This window comes from Lepisosteus platostomus, chromosome 14 (assembly GCF_059453375.1).
Source record: "Lepisosteus platostomus isolate fLepPlt1 chromosome 14, fLepPlt1.hap1, whole genome shotgun sequence".
Lineage (NCBI taxonomy): Eukaryota > Metazoa > Chordata > Actinopteri > Semionotiformes > Lepisosteidae > Lepisosteus > Lepisosteus platostomus.
In genome coordinates this window covers 40765400-40792906 of record NC_142624.1, presented here as the reverse complement: position 1 = coordinate 40792906, position 27507 = coordinate 40765400, and the positions used below count along the sequence as shown (strand labels likewise).

Genomic DNA, 27507 nt, shown 5'->3' with positions numbered 1-27507 from the left:
AGATGCTAGAATACCTTTTCCGTTTTGTAAACACATACAGTCTAGGTGTTCCATTTAAATTCAGGCTTTGAAATGCCTGTGCTAATGAGAGAATGGCTTGATCTTCTTTCCTTGCTGAAGCGATTCATGCTGTGTGACAGTGTTCTCCATCTACCTGGAAATCACATGAATATATATCAGGCTTTCTAGTTGAAAACACTGGCAGCATGCCTTTGGCTGGGCTTTCACTATTCTTCTGTTCTTCTGCATTCTTCTATGAAGGTGAGTGTTGACCTGCCAGATTACCAAACCATTTGCCATATGAAGACACAATCTTTGTAGTTCCCAAAGTCTTCCAAAGCTTTCAAAGTGCTGAGTTTCATCTGGGTTTCTCCAAAACTGTTTTCCCAGAACAGAATTATTGGAAAATGTCCTTTACATCACAGTGTAGACTACAAAGTACCAAGACCTAGAAGGTTTCTTCATTTACTTCTTGGTCCACAGCATGTTCTCCTGCTTACTGTACATGCATGTGCATGCATCTATTGTCAGTCCTTGCTATAAATCACAAGATCATACCCCTGTCATTCAGAATGAACCTGTCACTACACTACGTAAGATTCATTGCCACATCTTCTGAAAGTTCTTTTCTCAGCATCATTGCCCGTTCTGTCATCTTCCTTCTAATTTAAGAAAACCTTTCAGTTCAGTTGCTGAACATTATTTACTGTTTAATGACTTTGGAAGAATACTAATTTCACTGTTGGATTTCTCACTGTGGTCAAGGATATTTTTCTGTGTGTTAAAACCCATAATTTTGAATTCCTGGCTTCGATTTTGTTACATCTGCATAAGGATTGGTCCTTCTGTCTGCTAAACAGACTCTGAGATTAGCTCATATGAACTGAGTTTGGCTACAGTACTACCAGGCAACATGGGAAAGAAAATATCACTTTTGAGATCCAAAAAGCTCTCAGTTGAAATCTAAATATAGATATAGATAAACATATAGATGAAAAATGTGTTCTGAAAAATGTGTCCTAAAAACATTACTAAACTTGAAGTTAAAACATTTTTAAAATACCTGATAAATTTGCAAAGGGATTTACACATACTGTACATACACATGTGTCTGTGGTCATCATTGCCATATATTCTACCAGTTTATAAGGCAATTGGGTTTATACTTGTGCGGTGGGAATAGACAGGGATTAAATGCTGGGCCAGCTCCCTTCCCTCTTGGGACTAGACAGGAACTGAACCCTGGACACTTACAAGATTCATGCTCAAACCACCTACAGTAAAATACTGTACCTAAGCTCCTTCCAGTATGTAAAGTTCATAAACTTGTTTTAAAAAAAGTGATTTGCCTTTCAAATCTAGTTTAAAAAAAAGTTAAAAAGAAAAAAAAAGAGAAAGTAAACACAATCTAAGAAAAATAACAATCTAAGAACAAAAACATTTACAAAACATTTCATTTCTTATCACAATAGTGACAATTAAGTTTATAGTTTAATCAGGCTGAACCAGGACAGATAAATTAGGCCAAGAGACCTGAAAACACTTAGAAAGGCGTTTGCTTAAAATTCAGTATATCGATATTACAGTATACGTCTTCTTTGATTTGTACAGTATGTCTGTACTGGGGCTAAGGTGTTCATCTGATAAAGGCCTATACCTCTGAGAGGAGCCCTTTCTGGGATTTATCAAAGTCTGTTACTCTATATAGAAATCTCACATACAAAACACCCATCTGACTAAGGGATCCTGAAGAGACTGTTTAAAAACATTAATGCACCCACTCCCAGAAAAAAAGACTGGTATCATTATATTGTTTTTCATTTAAATTAGACAACATAAAATTGTACTATATGTTAAAAACATTCAGTTTATATATACTGTAAAATATATATATATATACACTGTATTTATATTTAAAAAATACACATTATTATATATTGGATTCTGGAGTGATTTAGGATATACTATTTCACCTCTAGTTCAGACTGCTGTACATTCTGAACACAAGTTGTGATTATATTGAAAGGACAAGCGATCTGATTTTCAACTTTGAACACATAACACATAGTTTTGGTGCATTTGTTTTCCACACTGAAAGGTGCAGGGTTAGGATTAGGGCTAGAGGCTCTTCACTGTTCTGTACTAAGGGTTTTATTAAACCAGAGCTTTCACTGGCTATTCAGTCCAAATTAAAGCCCCAATGCCAGAGTGATGTTTTCATTTACATCTGGTTGTTTTTGAACTTGAAATAATGTCTCTGCTTTTATTTTCTTGACCTAGATTAAAGAATGCTAATTTATGCTTATTAAATTTACAATGTACCTAGCATTCATTCAAAAGCGGCCTTTATTAACACACGAAAAAAAAAAATATCCTTTAAATTAGTGTTTAGGAAAAATCACAGTAAAATGGAATGATCAAAATTAACCACCCCAGATGGGTCACTGCTCTGCTGAATCAAGCCATTTCCTGATTATCTAGGGACTTGGTGATAGTACACATAATTGCCTTTCGGTATGCTTCATGTAACATGTATCATTTGACTTGCTGCAAATCTTGAAGTTGGTATCTAAACCTTTACAGCACACTTTTGCAGCAGGCAAAACCTATTAATTAAAATTCACCATTCACCATGTTCAATCAAAATCTCAAAGATGCACTGATCATCAAACAACAAATAAAAGGTAGAATTTCAGAAAACTGGCAAAGGGTACAATATATTGTCTTTTAACATTTAGCTCTTTGAGATGTCTGTCTAGATGTATGGCATATTAGTGAATTGTTTTCCTTCTGACAGAAATGTGAATTGTATTGTACTCCTTGATTTTCCACTTGTTCTTCTTAAAAACTGAAAATATAATGCAAACTTACACGAATCAGTAACGAGCCAGCATTGAACACAAGCTGTCAGAACTGAATTGCTTAAGTATAAATCTCACAGCTTTTAATATACTTTTCTTCTAGCCTGGTGTGCCTCTGTCAGGTTTTCAAGACTGCCAGAAATGTCATAACATTTTCTTAGAGAGCTGAGACATGAACACTGTAAAGTACCCACCTAAAGGAGACCCCATACATGTTCCTCCATTCTGACAGTAGTCTTTGCAATGATTGATTTCACATCTCTCTCCAGAGAAATTTGGCCAACAGTAACATCGCATTTCCCCCTTTTCATTGATTATACATCGACCTCCATTCTCACAAGCAGGTCTACACAGCTCTCCTGAAAAAAAAAACAGGCATCAGATTGTGAACACTGGGATCAAGTCTGTAATACAATATGTACAGTAGAATTTCTAGACCAGTCTATTTGTGAACTCAGAGGAAATCTTACTTTATTGATGAAATATCTTATTCTGTGTTTACTTTGAAACACGCCTGTTTAATCTAAGTTTTAGAGAAGTTTTGACTGCACTGTACAAATAAGTGACTGAAAATGAAAAGCAGGTTACTATGGATTATTATCAATCATGATTGCTGGAGTAGCCGATGAGCCTGAGCATGCTCTGATAAGTGCTGTTGCATTAGCTCTACAGTGAGGCATGATCCCATGATGCCCTCCCTTGCCAGCAGTGTGCAGGAGTACCTGTAAACCTGCAAGAGCACTACTGTACATTGGCCACCCAGTACACACTGTGAGCCCTGGCACTCAATTTCATTATAAGGTCTTTCTTATCCATGTCTTAATTTTAAAAATAGACTGAAGAAAGACAAAAGAAAGAAACAGAATTGGCTGTAGTACAGAGTAAAAAAAACTAGAAGTATGTACCTGAAATATTTATATCGCCACAAGATCCATTGATTAAAAATTTCCCCTCTGGGCACAAGCAACTGGCTCCAGTGGGGTTGAGCAAGCACAGAAACTCGCAGCTCCTCTTCAGGCATGGGTTACTTACTAAAAGAACAGAAAATAAATAAAAAGAGCAGTCACATTTGCATTGCATTTCAGACAAAGGTTTTATTCCTGCAGTACATTTTACAGTTACCAGCCTAAAGAGTCACTGAAAACTAAATTCTGCTAATAGATAATAATTATTATTATTATTCACTGAACAGTTGAGTTACAACACTAAAAAAATCCAATAGTTCTTAGATCTGAATTTAGTCCTCGGGCAATCTATAGAACTCAAACTCAAAGAAGACATGTCTTAAACATATAGGAGGAACTATATGCCAAATAACAGTAAGTAATATTTAAACAATCTGGGTTAGAGTAAGAAAAAGACAAAGTTTGTTGAAGTACATTAGTAAGATTGTTTCTTTTATTCTTTATAGTATATACAGTATACAGTATATATAGACACTTTTAGAGTGTTACTGGCAGTGCAGGGTCTAAGATAGCATAAACATCATTCTTGTTTCTCTTGTATATCATTTGTTTTTGAGGACTGTTTCTTTGACTAATAAAGCAAGGGGAATTCTAGAACGGGCCACTACCTTTAGAGTGCTCCTGCTAACAAAACTTATTCCAGGATTTCATCAAATCTACAGGAACAACAAACAACTCTGATAGCCCCAGGCCATTAGCTAGAGAGAGAAAAAAGTGGAGCTGCTTTTGAGACCTAAACAGAAATTTTATGAGAATCTATATGACTACTGAGACCAGTATGGTGAAGTACAACCAAATATCCTTTGGCTACATCAAGTATGATGGGCGCCAACTTGGACAGTTAGTGAAGGTCAAAAACACACTACAGACGATGTCACACATGCAGCTCTAACTGTTCAACCAATGAAATAAGAGACTTCAGGATCTGAAGGGCTGTTGGTTGCACACAGCTGCGAAGGTGTAAATATTCCATCCAGTTAGAAAGGGGGATTTATATTTGGAAGAGTCAGACTTCATCTCTGGCTGAGGCTTATACAGTATATACAGAATTGGGCTGTGAAACAAAACAGGCCAGAAGAAGCCAGTCATTCTATCCAGGGGGCAGTTAATTCCTGCTTGGTTTAACAAAACAAAAAAGGGAAAAAGAAAGATAAAGGCAAAGGGGGTGATCACTAGTGTCTGTCTCTTACTTCACTCTCTGTGTAAGGTGTGGTGGTTGTGAAGGAAGACAGTTAATTCCTCATGTAAGAAGGGAGTAATGTTTATCTAACAACGGTGCTTGTTTTCTTCCTATTAATGGATTTATTATTTTTGCCAAGCAGACACATGGCACATTCAGTTCTCATTTTTGAAAATGGATTTGGAGTCCTCCTATCCACTACAGTCCTAATTACCATGACAAAACAAGTGCTCAGCAGTTAGAAATGTATTTTGCAATACATTTTCTGAGCATTTTAATGAAGATTAGCAAACATTAAAATAGCATTTAAATTCAATCCATACCTTTCATACTGTACATTTCAACTGAATAACAATCATCATAACCATCATCATTGCCATCTCAAGAAGAGTATAGCAACAAAGATCACATATTTCCAAATTAAAACACAGTTTTCATTAATAAAACACAAAACTAATGATTATGGCATTGTGTGGTATTTTGCTGGATTCATCACAGAGACATGAAAAGAAATTCAATTGCTGATAAAAGGCCTTCTGTTCTAAAATTGTAGTCACTTGTTGTTTTTCAACTTGCTATACTTTGTTTCAAGAACTGATTAACTTCAATAAATTTAAATAAATTTAAAAATTAAACAGATGTGAATGGATCTTCTGTGTTGGAAAGGAATGTTTTTTATCATGGAGTGTGGACAAAATAGATGTGTACCGTGGTCACTCACCATCTTGCTGTTTGTAGCGGTGAGAAATCAGCACACTTGTGGCTTTCTCTACTCCTAGATCAAGGTGTTCCACTGGAGTGTGTCCATACTTATGAACTTTAAAAACATTGTTTTTCAGTCCTGCTCCATAAATATAATCTTCAAATATATCAATTCTATGAGGCTGCAAAATACCTAAAACAAAACAAGCAGCAAGTGTTAATATAATGCTGTAAACATTTCTGCTTCATTATTTATGTATGTAGTGAGCTCTTCTATTATTAACAGGATCTACATCTAGAGATTTCACAAGGTTCAATTGCAAAAGACATAACCCATCAGGAGAACAATGCTGTTTACCTTATTACTAAGCAGGGAAGAAAACCAAACCCTTTCCAAGCAATGATGTTACTTTTAAAATATTTAAAAACAAATTAAATACTTATTGGTAACTGGTAATGCTTAGTAATAAAATATGTTTGTGCATAATGTGCATGTGTCTTATTAAATCTGCTTTACATCTGCTTTTTCTGTATCTTCTGTACACAGCCTATAACAGTGAAAGTGAGTTTTAAGGCAGCAGTTTCCTTGTGCTGAGAAGACTCCAAAGAAAATGCAGACTAATCAATGCAGTTGTCAAAGCAAATTAATATCTCATCAGCTTCAAAATAAATACCGCAGTTTTTTTTTCTTTAGACTGTGTTGTTTAAAGTGCCAACCACATTCCATACTGAGAGCAAGACCTTACAGCATCATCTGTCAATACAATGAGGATTTTGTTACAAGCTCAGTAAATGACCGTGAGTCTTTTTTGTAAAAATGACATTTTCATTATTTGTCGCTAAATGTGTTTCTTCAGATAGCTAAAGGGCAATTGTTTATGACAGGTAAAAAGCACTGAACCAAATTGTGTGTCTTGGTCTTAAGAAGGTCAATATTCTGACATTGAAAATTCAGCCTATCGCTCAATAACAAAGACTTGTGTAATATAAGTGACTGGAGTCTGCACGCCCAGGTATCAAACTCAATATGAGCATCAAACCTATTGGGGCTGAAAGAATATTATTCTGAGGTGGAGAGATTGAATATATTCAATATTCATGAGAATTCAGAGGACTGATATCACTACTGTTGTTTCCCTGAACACTGGATAAGCCATACTGCTCTAGAAAGGCAACATCTTATCCTTTATAGAAAACACATTGTGAGATGAATGGTCAAAAAATGGCTGTAATGATACAACACAAAATTAAAAAGAACAAGAATAAAACACAGCAGCATCAATTCAGAAGCAGCACTGAATATTGTTTCAAATGTCTGTCTTAAATAATTTCAAATCTAAAAACAGAAGAACGGTTACAACTAAGATAAGGACACGTGTCCCTTCTGACCTGTTTGATAGTTAGTTTCTTTTAAGATGCTGTATACTGTATACAGTATATAAAACAATCTTGAAGTTTACCATGTGTGATGCCAATGACAAGCAGGGAATCAGATCCATCAAAACGTACGCTTCCTATCACAGAGAGCTCTGCGTCAGCCCAATACAGGCGTTGGTTGAAATAATCAATAGCAAGACCTGCAACGATGCAATGAGGAAAGAAGTACGTTTTTTTCCATACACCTTTGTAGCTTTCAGTTGCAATTTCCTTGTGGAGAAGCATGGCAGGTAAAATTGGGGTTTAAATTGTAACAGTTCATAGAAGGTGATCAAGTTAATTATAGTGGTGATCAGAGCCAATTTCCGCCTGGAATTTTCTCCCTTAAATATCCCAGAGGATGTCCCACCCCCCAAGGGCTCTGAGTGGCTGAAAATACAACGAATAACAGCATTTTCCACCAATCAGACCAGCTGTTAGGATGCGGTCAGTTTCAAAATTCAGTTCCAATAGCCAATACCTCTTAGTTTCGTCCAGGTCTGGAGATGAGTGTAGTTGGCGTTTTGTGGATATATTTCTGGTCTTACGGATGCCCCGGACAAGGTAAAAATTTGTGACATACTGTATACTTTTTTTTGCTGGTTTTTGCTTTTGGGCTCATGTTTTGCCGGGTTATTGATTGCTTATCGACACACTTTGGAAGTTTGCTGAAGTGTGTCATCTGATAGAAAGTGGTATTATGATCGACTGCCTCGGTGTACTGTATTTCAGTTCTGAAAACGGTTTTGTGATGCCCCCGTTGTCTATTTTCGGTTGATAAAAAGGTTTTCTGTAAAGTTTTTTGGGTTTTGTTGGTGAAATACTGCAAATTGTGACCTGTGTCTTATGTAAATATTGACTCAGTATGGTCCCTCTGGTGGTTCCACAGAACTTTATGGGGTATATTTACTTAGGGGTTAATAAAGAATACATTTTGGAATGAATTCCCCAACCTCTAAATTGAATGAGTACATTTCAATATAAAATTACTTATTATTTCCTTGAACACTGATGAATATTGGCTTTCTTACAAATCAGTCACATGGCATATTTCAGAGAAGACCAAAACACGTAAGAAATCATTCAGTTTTCCCCACATTAGTTCTTAGATCAAAAAACAACTGAAAAATAAGTATTGAAACAAGAATTGGAGTAGTTTACTAGACTGGTAACTGTATTTATAGTACAATGTTGATGTGACAAAAAATACCCTAACACAGTGATAAACCTGTTACTTTTTTTGTTGTTTTACACATTGCCTGTTGTTGTTTTTTGCACATTGCCTGTTGTTTTTTTTGCACATCGTCTGTTGTTGTTTTTTGCACACTGCCTGTTGTCTCTGTCTTTCTTTTGCTACACAATTGTATTGTTGTTGTTGTTGTTGTGTTTTTTTTCTCTTTGTACTACTTATGTCTGAGAGCTAGCTAAATAGCATTTCGTTATACCATATACCATGTATATGAGTGTAATGACAATAAACTTGAACTTGAACTTGAATTAAAATCAACATCTTATTGTTTTCTAATAATTATTTTTAAAACTGCATTGTGTTTTTTACACTGCATACAGTATGAACATTAGACATTTTAGAAATGGAGGTATTTAGCTCATCCAATACATTATTTGGAGTTTCATATTTTCTTTTAAACCTGTATTTTTAAAATGATCTTTTATTTTTACAGTAGAATTCTTCATGTGTTCAGTGTTCAGTGTTTATGTATAGTATATGAACTGTATAGTTCAATACATTAACAGGAATATACGCTGTGTAACTGAGGCTAAATGATTACAGGTGCACTTCATACTGTGTAAAACTACTCTAGGTCATTCTGCTGAAATGCCAACTGTGGCCAACAAACTGTACTTCTGAAGAAATTTCAAGTTGTCAACTCATTTGTACTAACTTTTCACATGTTTACTACACCTAAAAAACTCTGCCCAACCAGTGTATGAGTGGTAAGTGTTTTTTGCTATGAAGCCCGGCAAGGTACTTCAGGATAAATACAGAAAGAATGAACTGTGTTTGTTTTTCTGAGCTCAGTTTACAAACCAATAAATGTGCCAGAAGGAAGTGAAGTCCTTTAAAACCTTAGATTAGCAGGTAGAATTGATTCAGTCTCTCTGAGGACTGAGTACTAACCTTAGATGATCAGCGGTATTAGTGATGGTAAATTACTTTTCACATTTCTTGCTGCTTTAAAAATAAATAGAAATCTCCAGCCATGTTCATGTTTTTAAGACCCTCTCCTTTTCCACATTACAGGCTCTCCTTATTAAATGGGCAGAATATTCTTAATGAAAGCAGCACGATTGGTACTTTTACAAGGCTTAGCACAGTACACACAGCCCACAAGAATGCTGAATTGCTGTTCAGTAGAATGCTAATTAGAACAGGAGCCCAAACAAAGGCATATTCCAAAGACAATTACAGTGTTGTTTGGTAAGTACATTTCAGGAAGTAAAGGAGAATACCTGTAGGCCTTCTCAGATTCTTCTCCAACAAGACTCTCCTCATCGTTCCATCCATTGCAGCTTCCTCTATATGAGAACGGTCACCAATCACTGTCCAGTACATCATGCTGTGAAATGAGAAACAACAGTATTTGACTTCCACACGCTTTTCAATACTGTAGCGTCACTGAATTTTTTAAAATAAAGATTTATTACTTCATCAAGTAATTGGAAAATTCCATTTTATTTTTGTCGGTGACATAGTGCTTTCACACTACATTGGTGTCCCCCCTTTTTAAAAAAAATTGAAAATAGGAAACTCCTAGTGTTATAAAAGCCTAACCCTAAGCACTACTCCATGCTTCTTATTGCAAGAGTCCAGCTAATATCAAATTAAATGGACCTAAAACAAAATGTCATCTGTTGTTTACTATATGAACTTGAAATACAGTACAGTTAGTTAACTACAGTATCTGTTCTGCTATCTCCCCCTTATATTTTCCAATATTGCAATGGCTATATTTGCCTGTTTCAAAAAGTGAAACTGTGAAACTTGACCAAAGAAGGCTTAATTCAGCCTCCTCTTTTGTGAATAGAAACAATCAATGATTTTAAACTGTTGAACCACATGCACAGCACACCTCAGTCTGGCTCCATTTCAATGCATTCGCACTGATTTGGGGTGCAAAGACAAGCTGACAGTCACCTTCTTTGACTACAAACTACAACAAGTGTAGCTCTGATGGAGACCCTTTGATACCATCAACCATCACTGACCTGAAGATGTGGTGTTATCCAATGATCACTTCCTTTTTACAATTTTACTTTTCTATAATGCACTCTTTAATTTAAATGTGTGCATGCACTCAAATCCCAGTAGGCAATACTGGATGCCAGGAGGTACAGTCATTGTTTCAACTTGATAACTGACGATTACAACTATTTGATTTGAATAAGAATTGAAAAAAGTAATTTAAATGAACATGACGAAAATGGACTTAAGCTCCATTGTGTGCTAAACACACAAGATCAGGCTCAAAAATGAATGAAACAGCAGTAAGAAAAAAGCAATATGTGAACTGGAGGAAATGTTTGATCTTACCCGCGAAGTGGGTTCACTGCAATGGCATAAGGCTCCCCTGCTATATCTGTTATGAGCCGTGTGCAGTTTGTTCCCCCGAGTTGTCCTACATTAACCGAGTATCGCAGCCTAGTCCAGTGAGTCGTGTAGTAGCTGAACCAGTGCATTCTGGAGTGATCTGTCCAATAGACATTCCCAGTTACCCAGTCACAGGAGACATCCCTTGGCCTTCGGAAATCTGGACACTGGAATAGATAAATATGTTAATATCTGTTGGTCATATTTTTTTTGTTTATTTTTTAGTCCCACTTCCTTCCCAGTTTCTGAATATTAATCTAACTGTCACCTCCAAGCTGCAGTACTAGTTTAAATCTAAATGAATGTTTAATAGTGGGTCTGAAAGACATCAAAGCATGGTGTCATGTCATGGTGTATCTCACAGGGATACAGTTTCCACCGTAATTTAATCAGTTCTCTGGGTTCTAAGTCAAAATCAGCCCCAAAAACATTTACAACTACAAGCTTTCACTAAGTCAATTCAGGACTAGTGTCATAATACAGTACCAGAGGTACTGAACAGTGGAATATCTGCTCTGTGGACCTTCTGCAAGACTACTTACAGTATGTCCACTTCTATTTCTCTTCATGAGAAACACACAGTTCTTTAGTGCTTCTATGCAATATCCAGAAATTTTGCTGCATGTCCATTTGCTCTCTTCTTACTTACTATGTGGATTGAAAGGGAATTTTGTATGTGTATGTGTAGGACTGTGAGAAAAGGCTCTGGTGCTATGAAGAGATTTGTGATTGAAAAGGGATCATGCTGTCTATTACGTTTTAGTTCAAAATTGCACATTCAGGCCTATCCTGTCTTCCTTCACATAAGTTATTGGTTAATTAAAAAGTTGTGGTTATGTCTGGCTTCCAATCAAACCCTGTGAAAGCAGATACCCCCACCTCAGAAACCAAGCAAAGCACCAGCTTATTGTGAACTATTAACTTCCATGTTGCTCTAAGGAAGGGTGCTAGAGTGATATGGACAATACCAGCAGGCAGTACAACACTGATGGATTTGTTTACTTCTCTGGGCAAATAAAAGGCACAAAGGGGAAATGAAAAATGCTTTGTACGTACTACTATTGCTATTACTTCTAATTAACATTCCACAAAATGTAATACAATTTTAAGTAATTTCTTGCTGTATGTTTACTGAAAGAAACTGAGACAGGAACTGGATATTCCTGGGAAAGAGGTGGAGATCTCTAGTCAGCTCGAACCTCAAGCACGCAGGCCTGTTGATGTCACGTTCCAACACATTTGTTGAAATATAAAACTGCAGGTCACTAACCCTCAGAGACTACATCTGGAAAATGTACCAGCCATGGAAACCGGGACTGTGATTATATTTAAATAAAAACATAAGTGTTTACAAACAAGAGGAGGCCATTCATGAATCTCATCCAGCCACTCCTCGAAAGAAGTCTTCTTCAACAATATGGCTGGGTAGCTTGTTCCATATTCTCAAACTTTTGGGTAAAAAAGTTTCTTCTGTTCTTAATTGTAAATACTAAAGACTTGTTTTTGTAGTGTTGTAACTGTTGTCCAGTTATGCATTAGTAAATATTTTGTTGCACCTGATGCAAGTTCTTTATCATCCTAAGTTTATGTTCAACTACGTTTTTTTATGGCACGTCGCTTCATGAGCCCCTCTTCCTGCTTCCACGAGTGGTGGGATTTGTGAATAAGCTACACAGCCGTGTTATTTAAGCGGATAACCTGGTTTCAGCTGGATGAAATACTTTGACCAGTTAAATGCTGAAAAACAAAATGAGCTAGATTGCGAATACCCCCTCTTGTCAGTAACTGTTGTTATGTTTTTGTGTGACAGGGGCAATTAGTCAGTACAGTGTGGACTCAAGGCTGCAGGCAGACGAGTCTGAGCTGCACTCCTATGTCAGTGGGAGTTGTTATGGTTCCTCTCTCGGGCAAGAGAGCCCCACATCATGGGTGATGTCAGAGAATTGGGGGCACATACAGTAAGGGCTGTGACCTCTTCCTAAATAGGTTCTGGAATATCAAGTACAATGTTGCTATACTGCCCTCCTTTTCTGGAAGTAAGTCAGCACACAGTGCCAGTACAGTCAAGCTGTCTAGCTTCTCCAGCCTCAGAGCTAATGCAAGTGATTAGCCTCTCTGCAATATTTAGCATTATCCCCTGGTGAGGCCCCTTTGAACAGAACCCTATCAGCACAAGCTTGATCCTGTCTACTTTGAAAGTCAGAGGAGTGAAATGACGGCAATTTATAACCTTGGCAATCAAAATTAAATGTGCTATTTATGACAACATTCAATCAAATCTGTTAAGTTATATTCTAAACACTAGATATGATTCTATCCTGAAGAGAAGAAAGAATAAATACGCAGAAAAAGAAACTTGAATTTGAATTCTTCTTGACTGTGCAAGCAGCAGATGAAATAAACACCATCATTGTCTTCTAATAAACTCCAATCTCAAGCAAAATGTATAACGGTCATATTTATATATTTACTTCATGATGTCATGGAAAACATGATCAGCAAATATTATTTTAATTTTGTCACATGTATGTATCTACAGGTGGGTGTATTATATGCAGAAAATTGTGTATACACAATATTCAAGACTACAATATTTTAACACACATATGTTATGACGACAGGTTGAAAATCAGGCAGTAGTTCCCTATTATTCTGTTAACATTTTAAATACTTACTATCAATCCACTATTTGTTTTAGATTCACTTCTGCCTAGGGTGTCTTTGTAAAAAATTCCACCTGGATTAAACTGGGTACCCCAGATAATCTTGTGTCCTTGATAAAGAGCATCCATCCCAATGACTCGGGCATTGTCCTCAATGCGAGCTAGTTGTTTGTGTCCATGGCTCTGGTTAAATGGATACACAAAACCTCGGATTTCAGTGTCATTAGCAATGTAGAGCACTTGATCTTCTGGTCCTGCAGGTTGTGTCATTAATATGCAAAAAAAATGAATAGTGTCTAAATTCCAACAACAGTTGTTACAGAATTACAGTATATTACAGTTGTATTAGTACAGGAAACACATTTAAAAATACATATTAAACATAATTTCTTAAGGTGCAAACATTGTGTATGCATGCTTAAATTAAATCTAGGACTTGACTTCAACAGAAATGATTAAATTATACTTTATAAGAGAAAACATAATCTTGAGTATTGCAAATAAAAACACAAACTTATAACATGCAGCACACAATGTTAGCTATTTTTTATAATTCAAAGCAATTTTTTCAAACACAATACAATAATATCAATCATAAAGAAGGTAAGAACAATGTTCACAAAATTCAGTCATTGTAAAACAAGGTAACACCACCATTTTACAAATTTAGCATCGCCAATTATTTCCAAAAAACAATTGCTATGTGATCTTCACATCTCGGCTCACAGCTATGAACCCCACAACCTCACACAGAAAAGAATGACAAAGTGTGGGCAGACTCCTCCGATCTACCCACCTTTGAGCCACTCGTCTTTTAACACATGACAGGCAGTACAGCCAGGGCTTCAGTGTTAAATGGAGAGGCAGTGCAAGCCCCAGGAGCTGCTAGGGGGCGCTGTTTCTCTGAGAGCCAAGAGAGCCCTTTTCCCACCCCACCCTCAGCCAGCTGGGCACCACTGCTTAGGGAAACCCAGTCACAGTCAGACAGTGACATGGCCCAGGCTCGAACCCGCAGTGCAAGTGTGTTAACTAGTTGAGCCCATCTGGAACCCATGGCAATTACACAGGAAGCTACACAGATATTATCCAGGGCAGGTTAATAAACTGTAAATGTGGTGGTGTCATTTATAAACTCCTAATAAATATGTTTTACTGTCCATATTTAAACAGTGAATTTGCAATGGGCTTTATTCATAGAGCATTAAAACCCTAGTAAATATATATAGTAAATATAAACAGATACAAGACAATATACTGTATATTTAAAAAGAAAACATCAGTACAGAGCTATAGACCATAGGATGCCTCAACATCACAGGATGCCTGTTTTAAGTTGTGCTATGAAAAATGTTTCTTTTAGACATTTTTCTTTTCTTTTTTCAAAGAGTAACATGAAATAAGTAAAACACAACTTTGTAAATATGATCAAATCCATCAATAAGATATACATCAGAAATGTCCAATAAAATTACACACAATTTCCGTAAATGGGACAGTTTTAATAATTTTGCAATTACAATGATATACAGTAAATGCTATGATAATAGTTCAGGTGGGGAGCTGCGTCAGCATGCGTAGGCTGCAAAGGAACAAGTGAAGGTTTATTCCTGCTGAAAAGAGAAGAAAGAAAACAGCTGAAGAGGCTCCACAGCCAAAATGTTTCCTTTCTTCTCTTTTCAGCACAGAATAAACCTTTACTTGTTCATAAATGCTATGATAAATGGTTTATTATTGCAACTTTTTGCAATAAATTAAACTGGAACACTTCTGGAGATGTACTGTAGCTGTTCACATCTTTCATTTGATAACGATGGAATCTGTTAATTCTGTTCTGTTAATTCTGTTAATTCACCTGAAGAAGGCTCCATGGCCGAAACGTTGTGTTCTCTTTCTTCTTTTTTTCAGCATGGAATAAACGTATTACTTGTTCCTTTGCAGCCTATGCATGCTGACGCAGCTACCCACCTGATCTGTTAATTCTGATTGTTTTTATACTGTAGAAGTTACGAATCTCATGAAAGAAAACAATTTGCAATTGTAAGTTCCACTTATAAAGAAAGTATTAAATCTGTCCATGTCATTAGAATAAAGAACCTAAAATTCTTAACCTACATAAATGTTACATATTTACTGCGTCTGAAATCTAAACTTGATTTGAATTAGATTTTACACATTGCAGGCTTCACTGCGCAGTATTACAATATACTACTTGCACAGCAGAAAAAAATATTTACCTTTTACTAAACAGCTGCCATTGATTTCTTTAAAATTTCTGTCACATGTACATTTGAAGGAACCTTTAGTGTTCGTGCAGTATTGAGAACAGGAACCAAAGAGGAGACACTCATTGACTTCTGAAAAAGAAAAAAAAATCAATTCTCTTTCAGCAATTTGTGACATTTTTGCATCCACAAAGGTTATTGTTGATAAGACCTGATTTTTAATATGGAAAAGCAGGCCAGACTGTTTGTGCTGTCAACTCTTTTCATGCTCTTTAAAAACTAAAAGCCAGATAAAGAAGAACTTCAAAGATCACACACATGAGAATCCATGGCACACACATGTTGAGTCTCAATTACAAAAAATACAGATATCCTAGTGTAACTGGGACCCTTCAGATTCTTCAGCACCAGGTACAGTTTACACATCTTTTTTTAATTAAGATTTGTAATATTTATCAATACATTAAAGAACGTTTGGTAAACAAAACTTGAAAATTCATATGGTGGTTTCAGAAGGTGTAGATTTTTGGTAGTCATTATTGTCAACTTTAATGGGAGAAATTAACTCCACAGAAAATAGATTTACGCAACAGCCAGGTAAGGACAGAATAAATCCTCATAAGTAGCTGCTGGAATAAGACTGATATCTCACTCCTGGCCTTGCCTCTAGCATCTGGACTCAATCAGAAATCAAAACAACCTCTCTTGAGGACTAACTCTGAAACACAACATTTCACTTGTGACAAAGGGCCTATGAATGTCTAGGTTAGAACATTGAAAACAAGTCAAATTCACTATAGTTCTGCCAGTAAAAAATATGTAATCTCAGCTTCTGATATTATACTGTAGCAACATCATGTTTATTGAAGGCTTAAAACTAACAGGCAAGTTCCTTGTACCTTTCGTTAGCAATACATGGCTGATGGCTGACAATTACACTGGTTTGAATATGCTGGGATCGTTTTCAGATATCCATAAAGTCAAATTGACTGAATTAAACAAAAATACATGCAAAGTTTTTGTATTTCTAAGTACAACATTTTCATTGTTTATATATATATATGCATATTTCTTATATGGCAAATTAAACAGGATATATTATCTCTGAACTGAGGCATCCATTACCTTTAGAACAGGATGCCCCTGAAGTGGAGCTGGAAACAGACAGTGCTTCAGTATGTGTTAACCTGTGCATATTGAGCACATCTCTGTGCCTTTCTTTTTCTTCCGTTCTCAGTCCTGTTTCTTTTTCTCATTTTAAACACTTCACACACCTCAACACCATACCAGACAAAACACATCCACTAATGAATCTTATGAAATGAAAAACAGTACGTGGCCAGCACCATGTCTGGTTAGTATCCATAAATAACAAAAATAGTCCTCATTATAAATGTACTGAATAAAAAAGATTAATTAATAGTTGTCACGCACTTTTACAGCACAACGTCTATCTTAGGTGAAGCAATAGCTCCATTAAGGGCACTTTGAGAAAAGGTCATACAGTATACTGTAGTAAGTCTGACACAAATCACCCTTCATTGAAAATATTTCCACAAGCTACGGTGCTGGCAGAGAGAGAGACTCCATTGGAATACGTGAAGCAGAGGTTTGGAACACAGCTGTGTTCACAAAGGGCAGTGCTACCCGCTATGCCTCATTATCCACACTGCAGCCTCCACCGGATTTCAGTCGCTCCCTCTCCCAGGGGGGAAACTGGGACCCCGTGCCTTAACTCCTTCAGAGCCGATGGAAACGGCTCGAGTCCGGCTGTTGGGAAGGCGGAGCAGCGGCCTCTGGTGAGGTCCTTGCCGCCCGCAGTGGTGGCTGAGGCTTGCAGAAGCTACAGCATAAAACAAACAAAACCAGGAAGCAACACTCCCCGAGGTCAAGAAGAAATTACTTTCCAAAGGCTGTGCCGTACCTTCACACTGCTTATTCTTTTGGTTTCTCTCAAAGCCTTGTTTGCACTGACAAACGGCAGCTGTCATGGTTTGATTGCAGACTGCATCTTCGCCGCACGGATTAATTTTTCCTTCACACATATTATTAATGGGAGCTGGAGAAACAGGGAAAAGTGTTTTATTTGTTGAGATGATGTAATCTTTTGGCATTTATTTGACTCTTTTAATAAAAATTGCAGGAATACATTTTACTAAATGTTATTAATATAAATTAAATAGCACCATATGTCAATAAAACCCACCTGACTCTGTGTGCTTTTAAAAAAAAAACTCTGCACTGAATAGGTATATCTTTAAGAACTGTCATTATGTGCCTTGAGTTATTGGATTTAAAATATATATAATGAAACCTTATTTGTTTATTTTGATAGATTTCCTTAAATATGCTTCCATTTCTTGAATGTGGAATATTTATTTCTGCCCTTAGAAATATGTGAGATCAGAGTACAATATTATGAAAACCTATCTTTAATATTGAAGTGCAAGTGATTTTAATCATTGGGGGTAATGACAGGGTACACACAGGGCATTCATCTCAATTGCACTGAGTACAGAGTTCAAGACTTCTTCTACATTCACTGCAAATGACATACTGTATAGTGTGCTCCATGTACAGTACAAAATGGCCAAGATATTTTATTTTGGCACAGTGAACCACAGAACTAGTTCAAAACCTCTGAGTAGCACAGGATGAATATGAATTTCAATTATACAACTGAAGAGAACACATTGCTTTGGCAAAAAGAAGACTTAGGTAATCATGCAGCATTTTAAAAAAAGTAAAAAATACAGTAGGTTAAAGGTAACTTTAAATGTGATCAGCAAAGTAAAATAAAAAAAAATGCCTTACAGTATATATAATGAACCAGAAAGGACACAATTTTGCAAATTTATGACAATTTGCAGATGGTACCTAAAATTGGAAAGCTGTGTGTCTTAGTGGTTAAAAAGGTAAATAATATATTAAGTTCTATTAACACATTTTTAAGGCTGGCAATGCTTTTAAACATAAAACTCACCGGTCTTGCAATCAAGCTCATCTGAGCCTCCGTCCCCACAATCATCAAAGAGATCACACTGCAGCTCAGCAGGGATGCAGTGCTTATTACTGCAGGTGAACTCAGACTTCCCACAGGGCCTGTGGTTCTCCATCGTGTTCTCTAATTCATTAAAAACCAGCGCCGGGGGTTCAATTAAAGACAAACATCATTAAAGGAGTTTAAACCAAAATGTTCAATGTGCCACCCATGAATTATTCCAGTCTAAAGTGTTGCAGGAGCAGACGATAATGACAATAATATTGCAATAAGGCTTAGAATGTGAATTATGATTATAGCTATTCCTCTTGCTCCAGATACAGTTATACTACTGTTTCTTGTTATGAGAATGGGCAGCCTATTTATTTATTTCAGAAATGGCTAGGAGTATGTACGTTTCAGATCTTTCTGATTCTGAAGTGTTTTTTCACCATACCCAAATCACCATATGACCACATGAATATTTAAGCTGAGATGATGTGACTCTCGTTGTTGCCAATGAAGAGCTTAAGCATTAGACTGGTTGCAAATTTAACAGTAATATAGGTCACACCCAGCTGCACAGGAAAGTAGTTTGGACTAGCTTTCACAAGTAACTGGTAACCAGTTTTAGGTGAGAGATTGTACAAATTGATGGTAAGGAGTTGATACGATTATGAGCTTTTGTTTTTTTGTGGCATAGTAAACAATTTGTACTGTGTATATTTCATATTCAGGATTTGTGAATTTATATAAAACAGCTATAATGGCTTAAAAAAAGTTAATGTTTCCTTCCACGGTCCACAGACATGTTGTCCATGCTGGCATCTACAGAGTGCTCTGCATATGTGTGTACAGTAAGTGTATTCCCTCATCACACCCTGTGCCAGCCAGGTTACTCTCTGGCTCACTCTGACCCTCAAAAGATACAGCAATGGATGAATTGATTTTGAATGCATGCTTTCAATCCGACATACAACACTGGGTAATTCACTTAAAGTTTCTTGTGCTTTGCAGATTGGTTAAGTATAAATAGAAATGATAAATATTGAATTGTAACAATTTGAGAAAGACATGAATTGACATTAATGGCTTAAATTTTTATAAAGATCTAGATATATAACTGGGTAACTCTGTCACCCTCCCTAAACAAATGCAATGGTCACAGTTGTAAAAGGGAATGGTAATTGTATTTTAAATACAATTAATGCCACAGTAGTGAAACACTGGCAGACGGGACAAAACAGGATAAAAATGTGAATAAACAGCTTCATGCAACGAGACAAATTAACAAGGGACAGCAGAACATGCAGTAATGTGAGCTATATTTAAACACGCATTTAAACGTACACGCATTCATCCATCTGATATAATGTGCTTAAGCCAGCAGTACGGGATTTAGAATTAGTATAAAACACGCCACTTTTTCTTACTGGGCACTTTCTTTCCAGCTACCTCATTAGTTTATAGTCCATAGTCTGTGATAATGAAAAAATATGAACTTTCCAACGGTTTTTCCTAGTTATAGGAGATTGATCACGGTACACAATGTGAACGCGTATAGCATGGCATCGAAAAACCTCCTTCCGTCATAACGCTGCCGACGCCGGACTCACCGCAGCGCCGCTCGTCCGAGCCGTCCCCGCAGTCGTCCGCACCGTCGCACACCTGCTCCCGCCGCAGGCAGGTCCTGCCGTTCCCGCACCTGAGCGGCCGAGAGGCCGGGCACGGCAGCTTGGCTTCCGCGGGAGAAGAGCACACGCACAAATCACACACAGCCCCCGACACCCTTCCCCCTGACAGGGCCTCCAGCTGCCTACTCCCTAGGTATTCAAATCCACGTCGTGTTTATGGTCTTTAAAAAGCACACGGAGACCTCATTCATGGGGTATCCACCCGCAGTTTTGGGCTGCTACAGTTTCAGAAAACCCACAGTATCCAATGGCTCAGTGTGTGAGAGCAATGGACTGGGCAGACAGGTCCCTGTGCTTTTGGATAGAACTGCTATATTACTAGGAGTAAGCAGTGTTCCGGTAAGGGATGTCTGGATGTTTGCAAACACCACTGAATATTAACAAAGAGGTCTGGCTTTTTAAGAAAAAGACTAAAGGTCAAAGAAAGGCATTAATTCATTGTTTAAATCCTCTGCCTTTCAGTTCAACAAAGCTCTACATTAGCTTTTTTTTTATTTGAATTTGACCCCTGTTTAAAAGATTATACCATCCCAATAGCCATGTGTAAAAGAGTGCTTTCCCTTTTCTATTCAGTTTAGGAAATTTGAAATTTTCCTGCCTGAATGTCCAACTTTCTTTCATCTAACTCCGGATGAAAAAGAGGAGTGTGAGACATGTCTTTCTTTCCCAAGCGTGTATTAGATGAAGAGTAGTGCCTGATTACAGAGAGAATCCCAAGCAGGGAGCAATTATCCACTGGTCCCAGAGCTTCCACAGATCGACATGCTAGCCCACCCAGTTCTGCTGTCCTGGTGCCCCAAGCTCCAGTCTGCTGGACTGTGTCTTCTGTGTTATTTTAATGAAATGAAAGCTTGGAGCTTGGAGGTGGAGCTCTGTTATTTACCAGCTTCAAAGATGTTCATGCTTAGAATGCAAGCCCTTGTAACATTTATCACAGAGGTGACTTTTAGCAACTGATAGCCAATCCCCTACACGTGCTGTTGAATAGAGCCCTGGATGTGTAAAGAACAGCAGAGAATTGAATAAACAAATAAATCTCCACAAAATGACCAATAAAGAAAGAGGCTTAGGCCTTCTGTGGTGCAAACCCATTCAAAAAGACATCTGATCTCTCTGTAACTCTTGATATTTCTGTAACCTGTGCACATTCAAATGATTGTATACTGTACTCTCTTTAATCACTTTCTTGAATGTTTGCAGGTGTTGGCATGTTTGCTGCTTAAACTGCATATTACCAAATACATATTTTACATACTGTAAATGCATATTTAAATAACAGAACAAACATTAAGATATAAATTTCAAGTGTAATTAACTTCATTTGGTATTTAACACAATTAACCAAAATTAAATTAATCAAAATTAAGTGTGATAGCGAAGGAGCTCTAAGCCATAACTACGGTATAAGAGTCTAATAATACTGTATGTTTCATTAATTAATCCTGTAAACCAATTGAGAACAAATTTGCTTTCACAGAGGCAACCTGGAAAGTACTGTACTGACTTCTATAGCAGGGCATTTGCTGGAGTTATTTAAGTATCAAGTTCAAGGGTACAACAGTCATGCTGGGATTAAAACGTACAACACTCCAGTTTAGAGCCCAGCTTTGTAACCACTCTTTCACGCTTCTGCCTATATTATTACATTAAGTATGCATTCATTTAAAAAAAATCATCTTGGGCCTAATAATATATCCATCAAACCTTTCTTTTCAGCACTGGCTTATGACTAATCTTTTGCATAATCAGTTCAATGAAGGCTCACCTTCACAGTAAGTTCTATTTTTACAGCATCACCATGTTTGACATCTGATTTTTGTGTGGCAATAAGGGTTTTTTGTGAGATGCACAAAAGAGGAGCATGTTTCACAAGCGGGTCTACTGAGGCTTTCTGCTATATGGACCTTTGAGTGACATTTAAAAAGAAGTGCTGAGTCTGCAGACACAGCATATTCTATAATCTTTATCCATGGAGGAAGAGTTATGAATAATTAAGCACATAGCAAGTTGACCTCCAAATGCAAAATAAAAAAGTGAACATGTCTATGAATTACAGCAGAGAAATAATTTGAGAGTTTTCACTATGCTGGGGTGTTTTATTCACAAACACTATTTAAAGGGAATATTCAGTGTTTTATGGCTCCAAAATCAGTATAAGGCAATGAGACCAACAATAACCAGACAACATAATTTAGCCAAGATAAGAAAGGTTACAAATGAGAGATGGCCATCTAGTCTACCTAGCTAGTCGGTTTGTTAGTGACTAGTTTATCTGAAGATCTCACTCAGCTATCTAGTGCTTTTGCTTCCACACCCTGGTCGGGCAACCTGATTTGATTTGATTTCAAATCCAAGCCTTTCACTGTATATACTATTTTGTTAGGATATGTAGTGACTGGTCCTCCGCATTGTCTAAAAGATGAAAATAGTGCCAAAATAAACACCTACTGTAAATCTTTTTCATAAGTACCTTCTTCAAGCTCAGCATTTCCCAATTTGTATTTTGCAGTTAGTTTTTACTAGGTGCATCCAGGTGCACTCTGCCTGTGACTACGTTAAATGTAATTTAGATAATTACGTGGATTACATCCACCCACTTTCAAACATCCAGGACAGGACTGCAGCACACTGGAGCCTCGCTTGAGGGTGAGGGGACACCTGTAATATACTGTTACTGTATATGCACACAGGTATGTTCAGTGTTTACGACACATGAACACATAGTCAATACCTTTCGAATCATTAGGTACTGTGTTGTATACAGAGTTGAAACATTTAGTCCTCACCACACATTTCGGGATCCTCATCTGAATTGTCTCCACAGTCATCCTCACCATCACACACCCAGACTAGCAGTTTACACAAGGTGTTGTTGCAGACAAACTCATCGGCACGGCATCTGTATGACCCTGATAGGTAAAAGGAAAAAAAACAAGACAGCTTGTTTAGCACTGGAGTATAGGGGAAAAAGCATCACATCTGAACCTTTTTTATACCTTCATCACATCTCAGACCTTTGACAGATTGAAACATTAACCATGTTCTAAAAGGGTCTCATTACTTTTTGATAACCTTTTGAAAAATATCTGAAAACAGTGTATTGACCTGACGTGATTCACAACTTTATTGACAGTGGTGCTAGTTAGTCGACCTACTTTTACATCCATTTGAAATCCAACATGAAAAAAGTCTGCTGGTCTTAAAATCTCTAGTGAAGGGCAGGTATTGACAGAAATACAGACTCATGTTTGCATTTCTCCTTATTTACTTACATTACACATCTCTTCTTTTCCAGGGGGAAAGGAGGCAGCTGCCTTAGGAAATCCAGCAGATTTAGTGGATACATTGGGTGTATCATTTTGTGGTATTTGAAAGGTTATCACAAAGTAGTTCTATTTTATTAATTTAGAGTCGAACTGGCCCACTGCTCTGCATGTATCCACAGAGGAAAAGACTGTAAAGGATGGTGAGGAGACATCTTTCAGAAATATTCTCAAATGTGCACAGGTAGGCCATCTGCTTTTTGTCATGCTGCAAGCTCTACAGTGCCAATAGTAGTCGCCACACATTACTGATTTTGCAGTCACATGTGCCCAGTGATCTGAGAAAACACTGGCTAACTTCATACCCAACAAACCCTAGCAGTTTTCCATCAGCTCTTGCTACCTTGTGGTGTCATACTGTAGTTACAGTCAGCTAACACTGCCCAGACTGGAAGAAGTGCCGTTAGGACTCAGCCTGCACTCCCAGATAAGAACCCTGCTGGGTGCAGCCTCTCAGGAGCCCGTCATTATATTTCAGCACCTGTCACTTACCTTACAAATAACAGTTCTTTCACTATAAATAATGAAAACAACTTCAAATGCAAACAGTTAAAGTAGAGTTAAATACTGTGTGATTTTCGGCCTTCACGAAATGTGACTCATGTTTCTGAAAAAAAGAAAATGATAAAACTAGGCTATTTCAAATAAAATAAGACTATAATGTCATTCACTGTATAAAGTCGATTTTCATAATTTTGTAGCTAAAAAATAGGCTAAAGCATCGCAAAGTAGTCAGATGGCACTATAGAATACCATAGATATACATGTAGAATAGAACGCTACGTTCTATAGTGACTGAAGAAAAATTTACTACAAAAAAATGTTATTTATAGACATTTATATTAACAGCAAAAATAAATATTTTGATCATAGAAGTTAAAGGCTCCTTACTTAATAGCCTGTCTGATCCCCAGGAGAGGAGTAATCTTCTTCTTTATAGTAATATTTGGCTTAAACTTTATTTAAAAACAGATGCATTCATTTTCCTAATTTCTGTACATGGCTTAATGTTATCCAGAAAAATACAAATTATTGTGCACATAGTTTTTCTCACATACCCTGAGCTGTATGAACTAGTAATGTCTTTCTTCTTCTATAACATGTTTCAGATGAGGCAGAACAGTTCATCTACTGACTTCAATCTAATTTGAACCCATCTCATGGAACATTTAATCTTTTAAACATTCTTGCTGAAACCAGTAAAAAACAAGAACTTTCCTCAACTGCCATATGAATTAATCTAGATTGCTGTGACTGCAAAAGTGGACACACCACAGCTCTTCAAGTCTTGCGTTCTAATATGTCCTGCTGAATAGGGAGGGTATAGGAAAGACACATTGTAGGGTTTCGTGCTGATGGTTTCCATGCATTTATTTTCATATCCTAGCAAACTCATACTAGTATTATATAAAAGCTCTACAACCTCTGAAATGCTCATATTCAGTTAAGGAGAGACACTTTAAGAGTAAAGACTAATTAAATATAAAGTTGGAACTGGAATCCATATCTGATATTTAATTTAATTTATTTAACGTGCTGAATGGAAAGGGATAATCCCGGTTTTCTCCTAAACACCATTGTCTCTTTCACACTATAAAGCTTGGGTGCTTTACAGATCTTCATTTCACGGTCTAGTTCATTCACAACCAAAAATGTCTCTCTGTCAGATGTTCTTTCTCTTTTCTTCACATTACTGAAGCTGCCACATCAGCTGGCCTGTCTGAATAGAGCTGATTTTCAATAGAAGCTCTTCAATAGCATATATTGCTGGGTATTATGAAGGTGCATCCCTTCCATTTTGAGTCTCTGGCTATTTTACAGATCTCTACACAGAGGAGATCATGTCTGCAGTGAAAACTATGTCTATTAGCTTTAGATACACAGAGAAAGGAAAATAAGAACTTAAGAAAAGCCACAAGCAAGAGGAGCCAGCTGGGTCTATCTCACCCAATTTCCTGCTATTATTTTATTGATCGAATAAGCTTTCCAGGTGCTTTTTATAAGACACCAATGTCTAATGTTCCACAAATGTTTTGGTAGTTTATTCCAAATACTCACAAATTGTGTGTAAACTATTCTGAACTTGTAAAACTGAATTTGTGTCCTACTTGAAGTATCTGACAGAATTAACTGTCTGAATGTACTTCAGGGTTCTGTCATAATAAAAGTACCTGTGAGAAGTTTGAGATTGAGGCACACCTACAGTATGGACTACTAAAGACACTCTTCTCTGAACTCTTCTAAGGGCAGTAATATTTTTCATTTTAAAATCACCATTACATTCCCTGAATTCAATACGATACTTTTTGTTCCAAGAAAACATTAATTTTACTTATTTTAAGATGACAAACATGTCCAAACCTTCTAGATAAAGACATTGTATGAACTGTATTCATCTCTGTTTTTATGACTTTAAAGCATTTGTTTTCAAAAATCAGTTTTAATTCTGTTTTATAGTAGTTTTTTCAAGTAAGGGAAATGTGTTAAATATTCATATTATCCTGTGTAGAAGTATATATCTTGTTGTTTTATATAATTATTGTTGTTCTTATTATTCAGAAAAATATTCACATCAAACAAAATACTTATATGGATTTTTGAATTTATTCTTCAAAAGTAATGATAATGATAACATTTTCCAATACAAAATGTATCTTTTAACTTAATATGGTTTGGACACAATTGAATAAAGCAGATCAGTGTCAGACACTGTTTACTCCTGGTTTTTGTGGTATATTTCACCAAGCCAGAATTGTGCTGTTCTGGAGTTAGTCTGCCCCTCTTCTCTGTAGGCTAGCAGCTACAGAGTCTTTAGGTTAGCAGCTCACAACTTTTTTATTTTTCTGTTTTGCAAAGTATCCCATAATGAATTTGATTAGTTAAATAGTTCTAAAAGAAAACATAAGTTACAATTACTTCCTACATTTCAGGAATGTGGCGAGATGTTTGCCAGACTCTTACAAAGCTTCTGTGCAGTAACAGAGACATGAATAAAACAGAAGCAAAGGCGAAATCTGTAGCCTACAGCTGAGGATCTATCATCAGAGTTTTATCACCATACATTTTTATCAAGATTGTAATATGCATAACCTTTCTTAAACACACAGGCTTTAAAATGAAAAAGTGCAAAGGGTTTAAAAATGCATTTTATATGCAACTTAAAATAGACAGAAGATTACATTTCATTATTATTGCCTTCTGATATTAACTATGATATGCGGCACCCATATTAATGATGCCAACAGACTACCCACAGTTCTAAACTGTAAAGACATTTATATGGTGTCTATTTATTCTGTTCAGAACAGCTCATTGTGGGCATTTGTGACTTGATTTAATAAAGGAAAAAATCAGCATTAACAGTCATGTTATGTATTTCAGTGTTAGATGGGTCCTGGGGAATAAAACAAACTTTGTCTGTGTAGCTGAAGAAACATTTACAGGTAATTAGCAAGGTGAATGTAAAGTAATTTAAGTCCTTTCCTTTTCCATCTATTTTTTGAGAACAGACAAAGGGGACCTTAGATGTTACAGCGGTACAAATATATTGTTGCATAGCAAAGCCTGAAGTGAACTAATGAAACTAAGTTCTGGTAAGTCTGCAAGATTGCTCAGTAATGTTTAAAATGTTTTCTGTACTGTAACTTTACTAACCTGCAAATTGCAAGATGTATCAATTGACAAAAGCATGATTTTAAAGAACAGGGTATAACTTTGCAGCAATAACGATCATATTCTTGATGTGAAAAGTCTGCAGTGTGCTGATTCTGAGAGCTCTAACCGTCTTTCTTTCCCCCAGGTCCTCTAAGCATGTATTACACATGAAATGAAACAACAAAACAAATCTGTGTGAAAAAGCAAGTGAAAAATCAATACTGCATCCAGAAGGAG

At 36.7% G+C, this 27507-nt stretch overlaps 1 protein-coding gene and 1 long non-coding RNA gene across 5 annotated transcripts in view; one reads left to right on the top strand and one right to left on the bottom strand.

Annotated features, from left to right (window-relative positions):
• LOC148649503 (low-density lipoprotein receptor-related protein 1B-like) overlaps positions 1–27507 on the bottom strand; it is a 469917-nt gene that overhangs the window by 20079 nt on the left and 422331 nt on the right. For 3 of the 4 annotated variants that reach the window (XM_088606292.1, XM_088606294.1, XM_088606295.1), the window contains 12 exons: positions 23080–23202; positions 20216–20338; positions 18603–18743; positions 17544–17678; positions 15632–15751; positions 13410–13651; positions 10678–10901; positions 9597–9703; positions 7169–7285; positions 5728–5901; positions 3767–3892; positions 3056–3220 (listed from right to left, as the gene is read on the bottom strand). In XM_088606292.1, coding sequence (XP_088462418.1) covers positions 3056–3220; positions 3767–3892; positions 5728–5901; positions 7169–7285; positions 9597–9703; positions 10678–10901; positions 13410–13651; positions 15632–15751; positions 17544–17678; positions 18603–18743; positions 20216–20338; positions 23080–23202 — 1797 coding nt within the window. Of the gene's footprint in view, positions 1–3055; positions 3221–3766; positions 3893–5727; positions 5902–7168; positions 7286–9596; positions 9704–10677; positions 10902–13409; positions 13652–15631; positions 15752–17543; positions 17679–18602; positions 18744–20215; positions 20339–23079; positions 23203–27507 lie in introns of those variants that run through there. The other variant, XM_088606296.1, reaches the window with a different exon arrangement.
• LOC148649505 (uncharacterized) lies at positions 7600–27504 on the top strand. The gene is made up of 4 exons (XR_015926385.1): positions 7600–7688; positions 23703–23800; positions 27126–27209; positions 27416–27504. It is a non-coding gene; the product is annotated as an uncharacterized LOC148649505 (long non-coding RNA).